Below are 9,088 nucleotides of genomic sequence, written 5' to 3' on the forward strand. Positions count from 1 at the left end.
ACCCTTGACTCCGCCTCGACCTGAGAGGCCCCGCCTCTCGCTAGCCCCTCCCCTGTCGATAGTGCCCAAGAGGCCGGAAGGGTATGTGATCTGGCTAATCAAAATGTAGGTCCCTTTTGTTTTATGTGTTTCGGTTGCTTGGTTCATTGACTGTGTAACTGGGCCTGCCTTTGTACTGTCTTCATAGTATGTGTACGTGCCTTGTTTTTGACGTTTCTATGTCGGAGTCCTTAGTGGCACAGTGGGTTGTGTTGGACCCAAAGGTCGATGGTTCAAACCCACCAGCTGCTCTGTGGGAGGAAGATAAGGTTGTCTGCTCCTCTAAAGATGGTGTCTCCGATACCCTAAGGAGCAGTTCTACCTGCCCTCTAGTGTCTTTATGAGCCAGAACCAACTCCATGGCAGTGGGTTTAGTGAGATGTCTGGAGTCCAATTCAGCCTCAACCTGAAGCTCATCTTGGGCCTCACTGACCCTTCCCGGCCATCCTATAAACTTGGCATTGGAGCAGCCCTATGGAAGATCAAGCTGGGCTTTTGCATCTCTGGCTTTCCAGTGTCAGTCAGCCTGGGGCAGGGTGGACAGGTCCATAGTGTCCCTCAAGAGATCTGAAGACCCCTGAAATTGTATGCAGAATTGAGTGTTTACTAAGTATACTATTCTGACTTAGATCAGCAGATCAGATGCCTGTTCTCATTCAGAACCCCAAAATGCTGCAAACCATTGTCCCCATAGCCTAGACTCATATGACCACCTCTTTTTTTTTTTTTTTTTTGAGGTGGGGAGATGTACACAAAAACACTCGGGATATATAATAATTTAAACAACCAAAGGGCACATTCTGCAAGTCTGCCTCCTGGCCACCAGCATTCAATCCCTCTTTTTCCATGAGTCTAGAGTCCTCAGCTGCTCCCTCTCGCCATGTCCTCATCTCTGCCACATTCCTCTTGTGCTCTTCTCCTTTGATGGACCTAGGGTTCTGTGTTTCTGGATGACCACCACATCTTGTTATGATTTTTCCTTGCCAGTTGTTTGATTCTGTGCTTCTTGAAAAGGCATCTGTGTTAGCATCTACTGTGGTCTCATGTGACATTCAGAATTTGGGTGAAGCTCAGAAATTGCAGAATAGGTAGCTGACTTCCTGGAAGAGGCAGAAGGCTTTAATTAATAGAATTGGCATTAAGTCCAGCATTAGGAAGGTTTACCCTGAAGGAGAGAGACAGAGAAGGGTTCCTTAAGCCATTCCCTGGCCTCCCCTTAAGTCTGCAACCTGGTGTCCCCAGAAAAGGATGGTCCAAAGTCTTAAGGGCAGAGGGTACTTCCAAAGCTATCTGCTCCCTGCCGTCTTCAGGGAGAACAGCTGAGGACAGTGCCCTCTCCCACCACTAGGTGGCAGTCCCGGCCTCTTCCCACTACAGACAGGAGTAAGTCTTCACCTAGATCACCAGATTCTGAAGCACTACAGAGACAGGGCCCAGAAATGTGGAGCTCTGAAAACGCTGGTGGCTGGCTTGATCAGGGTTCAGCTTGATCAGCCAGACTTCTTATGGACAAAGAGCAGATTCCTTGGAAGGAATGTGAGCCGTGAGTCAGAATTGTGAAAGGGGGTAAAATAACCATATTGTAAAAATATGAACAGGCTTCAAAAAGTTGGTGGGAAAATTCAATTATCTTTTAATTCCATTTTTTCCACAAACTTTTTGAAGCCCCCTTATAAATCAGTTTATGATAAAATGCCAGCCTTGACAAAGACAGAGTCAAATTTCTCCATTCAACATAAAGATGGGCAGGGAGTCAGGGTAGGAAACACGATGGTGATCAGAGCAGATGGTGTCTGCTCTCTGAGGTACCAAAAAGTTGGGCCTGAGCTCCTTCTATAAGTGGAAACAATTCAGAAAAGCAACGAATAACATTTTTTAAAATTTTTTATTGTGAATTGAGTGAAGGTTTACAGACAAGATCATCTGCTTTACATTCAACAAATCATACACTTTGTTTCTTCTCAATGATTACAATCCCCTCCCTGCAACAATAGGCATCCTACTTCCTCTCTGTGCTTCCCCATTTACATCTTATACTTCACAAATGAACAAAGCAAAAACTATTTAATGCACACAAACAAAACAAAAAACATATATTCATTTAAATGCCCAAAGGGCACATTCTGCAAGCCAGCCTCCTGCCTGCAGGTATACAGCCTTTCTCAGTCCACGGGCCTAGAGTCCACAGCTGCTCTGTCTCTCCATGCCACTCACTGCCTCTGCCGTCACTGCTTTGCTAGGTAGGATCTCACACTCCACTCATGTTCTTCCCTCTTGATGGTCCTGGGATCCTCTGTTCCTGAAATGAAACTACTCCCCCCTTTTAGTTACACAAGAATTTATTTTTTTAAGAAACTGAGGAGAAGGGGTCTACGTGGTCTGTCTTTGCCTCCTCCTTGCTCTTGACTCCACCAGCTCAAGTCTTCTATCACCAAACACAAGTTTGAGAAGGCCCCTACCCACCAAGCCAGGACGTAATAATAAAAGATTACTCCCTGAGGAGACCAGGCTGATGCAGACACCATCATTACACCATGTGAAAACCTAAACAAACAAAAAACCCAAACTCACGCCATCAATTCCAACTCACAGCCACCCAATCTAGGCTTTCCAAAATTGTAAATCTTTATGGGAACATACAGCCTCATGAGGAGGATCTATAATAGCATTAACAGTTACTGTACACTTAGCACTGGGCCTGGCACAGTTTAAGTGCTTCACAGACATCACCTCATCCCTGCAAGGTGTAAATGATTAACACACCTGTTACACAGAGAAATAGCTCAGAAGTTCAGCAACTTGGCCAAGGACACAGAGCTGAATGGCAATGTTTATGCCTTTGACTATTACATTACCCCAGCTTCCCATAGAAACAGGAGCCCCTTGATAGATCAGCTACCTCTGGTGCCCTTTGGTTCTGAGAAGGCTCTTTGGTAAGAGAAACCCACGTGGGGTAGGGAGGTCCAGTGGGTGCCCTATGGAAGAACGAGCCCAGACACCCTGGGTAGAGCCTCTGCCCAGTCCTCAGCTGTACACTCCTGACTTGGCATCTTCACTCTGGATGCTGGTGTCAGAGCTGCTGGAAAGCTCGTCTGGAGAGGCAGCTATGGCAGATGGGGCTGACAGTTTCAGCTTTTGCTGCTTCTGATACTTGACTCTGCGATTTTGGAACCAGACCCTCACCTGTAATTGGGAGTAGTGGGCAGAGATCAGAATGTGACCAGCAGTTCCTGCTGCTTCCCCATCCTTGGTATGTCCATCTCTCTCTGCCTGGAAGAAACTTGCTCTTTCTTCTAAGGGAAGCACTTCTTCAAAAGCACTCTTTCCTAGAATTCCAGTCACCATTTATTAATTCAATCAATAAGAATCTAATGAACTCCGACTCTGTGCCAGGCATGGTCCTAGGTAATGGTGATACATGGAACTCACAGTCTGGTGGAGGAAGACTAGTTACCAAACATTTAAATAAATAAAGTAACATGTAAACACAAATGAAGGTGGAAATAAGAGGCTGGGTAGGAGGAGTCCCCCTGAGGGACCAGCACTTAAGGCTCAGAGCAGGAGAGGTCAAATTATAAGAAATAGAAAAGAGCAGGGTAGGGAACAACCTATAGGAGGGCTATGAAGTTTTGTTGTTGTTAAGTGCTGTCGAGTTGGTTCTGACCCATAGTGACCCTGAACAGGGTTTCTGAGGCTGTAAATCTTTACAGGAGCAGAAAGCCTCATCTTTCTGCCACGGAGCAGCTGGTAGTTTCAAACTGCTGACCTTGTGGTTTTCAGCCTGATTTGTAACCACTGTGCTACCAAAGCTCCTTAATGTGTTCAAGGACCAGAAAGGGGGGTTGCAAGGCCAAAATCTGAGAATGAAAGAGGAAAATGAAGGGAGAAAAGTAGATGAGGTTTAGCGGGAGTCAGATCACCAAGGATCTTGAAGGTCATGGGTAAAGAGTATCAACTTTGAGACTTTCTAAGTGAGATGTGACATAATCCTATTGACATTTTAGGTGAATTGTATGCCTGGCTACTGTGTGAAGAATGGATTAAAGGAGAAGCAGGAAAAAGTTGAGCCAGTAGAGAGAGGTGTGGGGAGTATGAATGAATGCCAATGGAGAGACATGAATAGATTCTAACTATATTTTGGAGGTGAAGATGACAGCCTTGCTGATGGATTAGAAGTGAGGAATAAGGAGGAATAAAAGATGAATAGATGATAGGGTCATTTATGAGGAAAGGAACAAATCTGGAAAGGGAGGGAAAAATCAACAACTGAAACTTAGATTTATTAACTTTGAAATGCCTACCCATAGACATCCAAGGGAGACAATGTACAAGTCAGAAGAGGAAGGGCAAATTTGAGACTTATCACCTTATTGATGGTGTTTTAAACCATCTAGGTGAGCCAGCTGAGTGTAGACGAAGACTGTTGGAGAGATTTTGTAAAGTCACAAAGTGGAAACGCAGTCTGCAAAGGAGATAGAAGACGTCGCCAAAGAGCTGGGACAAAAACCAAGAGAACATGGTGTCTTGGATGTCAAGAGAAGAGTGTGCTTCAATAGAAGGAGTGATCAACTGCATTGAGTGCTGCTGGGTCGTGGAGTAAGATAAGAGAAGCTAAGTACCTACTGGCTTTGGCAACATAAGAGCCAGCAGGAACCTTGATGAGAAGTTTTTATAGAATGGTAGGGAAAGACATTACATTGGAATGAATTGAGGCAGTGAGCCAGTGAGCGAGGCACGTTCTTGGGAAGTGTGCCCATGAAAGGAAGAGAGAAGTGGTACAATAGCTGGAGGACAATATAAGGATGAAGGAAGCGTTTATTATTTCTTAATATCTACCCCTCTTGAACACCTACTTGAATTCACTGTCTGCTCCTTTACATTTATTTGGAGTCCTAGTATGGTGTTACTACTAGGACTCCAAATAAAACTAAAGGAGCAGACAGTGAATTCAAGTAGGTGTTCAAGAGGGGTAGATATGGTATTGACCAATAAACAACATTCTTATCAACGGAGAAAAGACTGAAGTTGTCAAGGACTTCTTTCTTCTTGGATCAACTACCAACACTCATGGAAGCAGCAGTGAAGTAATCAAATGAAGTATTGCATTAGGCAAATCTGCTGCACAAGACCTTTTTAAAGTGCTGAAGAGCAAAGATGTCAGCTTGAGGACTAAGGTGTGCCTGACCCAAACCATGGTATTTTCAATAACCTCATATGCATGTGAAAGCTGGACAGTGAATAAGGAAGACTGTAGAAGAATTGATGCTTTTGAGTGATGGTGTTGGAGGAGAATACTGAAAGTGCCATGGGCTGCCAAAAGAACCAATAGATCCGTTTTGGACAAAGTGCAGCCAGAGTGCTCCTTGGAGGCCAAGATGGCCAAACTTCGTCTCTCATACTTCAGATATCTTGTCAGGAGGGATCAGTAGCTGGAGAAGGATATCATATTTGGTAAGGTGGAGGGTCAGAGAAAAAGAGGAAGACCCCCAATGAGATGGGCTGGCCAAGTGGCCATCATTGGTGGACAATAGTGAGGTTGGCTCAGGATCGGGCAGTGTTTCGTTCTGCTGTGCATAAGGTTGCTATGGGTTGGTACTGACTCAATGGCACCTAACAACAACAACAGTATGGTGTTATAGGATAAGCATTAAACTGCTAACTGCAAGGTCGGTGATTCATACCCACCAGCTGATCCTCGGGAACCCTATACAGGGTCCCTATGAGTCGGAACCAACTCAATGGCACTTAAAAATAACAATAAGTTTCTTTATTTAGCATGTTAATATTACAATTAAAACTCTAGATTAAGATCTGGATTCACTTAAGTGTTGTTCCCATAATGTAATTTCAAATGGGATTGTTTTTCTCATCATTTAGAGTATACCAATGGTTAGAGCCCTTCTCCTCCAATGCCCTGGAATAGAAGAGAAAGGTCCATGTCCCTCCCGCTTTGTCCCTCCCAGAAAGTAGTGTCTGTTCCCAGGTACAACCCAGGCCCCACAGGATCACCTGCTCCCACCTGGTTTTCCGTTAGGTTGAGCCGGGCTGCCAGCTGGGCTCTCTTCTTTCCCACCAGGTTGTGTTGTTTTGCAAACATTTTCTCCAGCTCTACTAGCTGCTCCAAGTTAAACATAGTTCTAACTCTCTTTTGTTGATTAGTGTCATGAAGGTCCTCAGCTGTGGACCAGGCTGGGGGATCCCAGAGGCCTGTGCAGTGAGTCAGCTCCAAGCCTAAAGAGCAAGAGCAAGCATCAGGAGGGGAGGTTAGCTAGCACCTACCCATCCACCCTTTTTGAAGGAAAGAAAATAAGCACACAGCTCTATTCCCTGCCTAGCCCTTGGCTAGGAAACAGAGCAAGAGGCACAGTAGGGAGAGACAGCATAGAAATGAAGAGATCAAGAGACAGAAAGGACCATTTCTGCCTCCACGACTTTCTGCTGAATGGCTTAAGCTCTGGCCCTGGTTGTTGTTAAATTCTACTGAGTTGGTTCTATATAGCAACCCTGTATAGAACTAGACTATACAAAGACTGGCTAGTGGGTTTAGCAGTGCAGTGCTTATCCTCCAGGCCCTAGTAGGAGATGGCAAATCTCTGTGTCTCTTTGCCCTCATTCTCCTTCCCATGGCTACTTCAGGAAATCTCATGGGTTAAGCAGAGAAGGCACCTCTAGGGGTTCACCCTTTTCATTCATTCAGCAAATACTTTTTGAATGCCAACTATGTGTCAGACAAGAGTCAACGACATGTGCTGACGACCGGGGCACAGTCTTGCAGGGTATACCCTTTGGTTGTTTGATGATGCAAGGAGTGGATTGTAATCATGGCAATGAAATAATATACGATAGGATGAATGTAAAGCTAATGTTCTCCCATGTAAACGATCACATAATTCATAATAAAACATTAAAAAATAAAAATAAAAAAGAGTCAAGGACAAAACAGAAAATCCCTGTCTTTATGAATTTATTAATTAAATTGTGTTCCCACAAAACATGTGCTAAAATTCTAACCCCTGTACCTACACTATAAATGAGGGGCTCTGGTGACACAGTGATTAAAGTACTTGGCTGCTAACAGAAAGGTCGGAAGTTTGAACCCACCAGTCACTCCATGGGAGAAAGATGTGGCAATTTGCTTCTGTAAAGGTTATAGCCTTGAAAATGCTATGGAGCTGTTTAACCCTGACTCACATAAGGTTGCAATGAGTTTGAATTGACTAGACAGCAATTTGTTTTTGTTTTTTGTGTTTGTGCATGGCCCTATTTGGAAAGAGGGGAATTTGATTAGTTGTTGTTAGGTACCCTGGAGTCGGTTCCTTCTCATAGTGACCCTGCATAGTGTTTCTGAGGCTGTACATCTTCACAAGTCTCATCTTTCTCCTGAGGACCAGCCAGTGGGTTTGAACTGCCGACACTGTAGTCAGCAGTCCAGTACTTATCCTAAAATGCCACCTACACGCCACAAAATAGTGTAGTTTTTGCTAAGTGCTGTCAATTCAGTACCAACTCATAATGACCCTGTATAGGGTTTCCAAGGAGCAGGTGGTGGGTCTGAACTGCTGATCTTGTGGTTTGCGGTCCAGTGTTGATCCTACAGCGCCACACCAGGAGTCAAAAAAAAAAAAATATGGAACGCTTCACGAATTTGCAAAGTAGGTCCTAAACCTCATCACTTCTGAGTTATAAAAGGGTAGAATGACACAGAGACATACCCAGGGGTAAGGTGTCATATGAAGCAGCAGTTACAAGTGCAAGTCCAGGAAAGCCAGAGATTGCTGGTTTCTAGAATTTGAAATCGATAAAGACAGACCTCCTTTTAAGCCACACACTGAATTAGATCTCACTGGTAGTGTAGTGGTTACGAATCAGGCTGCTAACCTCAAAGTCGGCACTTCGAAACTACCAGCTGTTTCACGGGAGAAAGATGAGGCTTTCTGCTTCTGTAAAGATTCATAGTCTCGGAAACCCTGTACAGGGTCATTATGAGTCAGAAATGACTCTAAGGTACTTAACAACAACCCTCCTGAAACGAGTCCTGGTGTGCATAAGCACTGGACTGCTAATGGCAAGGTTGGTGGTTCAAACCCATCAGCTGCTCCTGATTCTGATGTGAATCCTGGTATAGGATAGGCACTGGACTGCTAATGGCAGGGTTGGTGATTCAAACCTATCAGCGGTTCCTGAGTCTAGGAGTCAGAATTGACTCAATGGCACTTAACAATAACAAAAACAGCCTTCTGAACAAGAGCGAAAATAAATTTCTTCTTTAAAGCCGCCATCCACTTGTGGTATTTCTGTTATGGCACGGCTAGAAAACAAACATATAGGCATTTTACAAGTGAGGTGTATAAGACCTGAACAATTTTTTGCTCCTGTTTTCCTCATCGGGGACATAAAGCTATGATGAGCCAGGAAGCCAAAAATGATAAAAACTCATTTTTGTTGTTAAGTACTATCAAGTCAATTCTGACCTCTAGCAACCCTATATAGGGTTTCCAAGGAGCAGCTGGTAAGCTTGAACCATTGACTTTACAGTAGAAATGGCTTTACAATCTGGCACATTAACCCACAGCGCCACACCAGGACACCCATGTAAGTGTATGTTAGTTAATGCTAGAAGAGAAAGTTACCTCTGTAAATTCTCCCTGGGATTGCAGTGACTGGCATGCCAGTGTCCTTTCCCTACCCTATTGCTGTTGTGAAGTGCCATCCAGTGAGTTTCCACTCATAGCCACCCTATACAGGGCTTTGGAGGAGCAGCTGGTGAGTTTGAACTGCTGACCTTGCAACTCAAACTGACCTTATGGTCCAGTGCTTATCTTACAGCCACACCAGGACTGCCCAGGTTATACCATGAGAGTGTATGACCCATGAGGCTCAGAGTAGTCAAGAGTAGATAAAATCCAAGTTCACTGATTGTGAGGGTTGGAAATGTAAAGGTAGACGTTTTGTAGCAAGGAAGGATTAACTCTCCAGTCTAGGAGTGGAGGTCTCTAGGACCATCAATGGAGAAGAGCCGAGAGCAGGACCCTACCCAGAGAAGCAGCTA

General features: G+C 44.5%; 1 protein-coding gene across 1 annotated transcript in view; it reads right to left on the reverse strand.

Annotated features, from left to right (window-relative positions):
• Positions 1 to 3,063: 3,063 nt before the first annotated feature.
• Positions 3,064 to 9,088, reverse strand: part of NOTO (notochord homeobox) — a 19,288-nt gene continuing 13,263 nt past the window's right edge. Inside the window, exons 3-4 of the mRNA XM_006862987.1 lie at positions 6,059 to 6,270; positions 3,064 to 3,222 (exon numbers count right to left, since the gene is read on the reverse strand). Coding sequence (XP_006863049.1) covers positions 3,064 to 3,222; positions 6,059 to 6,270 — 371 coding nt within the window. The remainder of the gene's footprint in view (positions 3,223 to 6,058; positions 6,271 to 9,088) is intronic.

This window comes from Chrysochloris asiatica, unplaced genomic scaffold, assembly GCF_000296735.1.
Source record: "Chrysochloris asiatica unplaced genomic scaffold, ChrAsi1.0 scaffold00052, whole genome shotgun sequence".
Lineage (NCBI taxonomy): Eukaryota > Metazoa > Chordata > Mammalia > Afrosoricida > Chrysochloridae > Chrysochloris > Chrysochloris asiatica.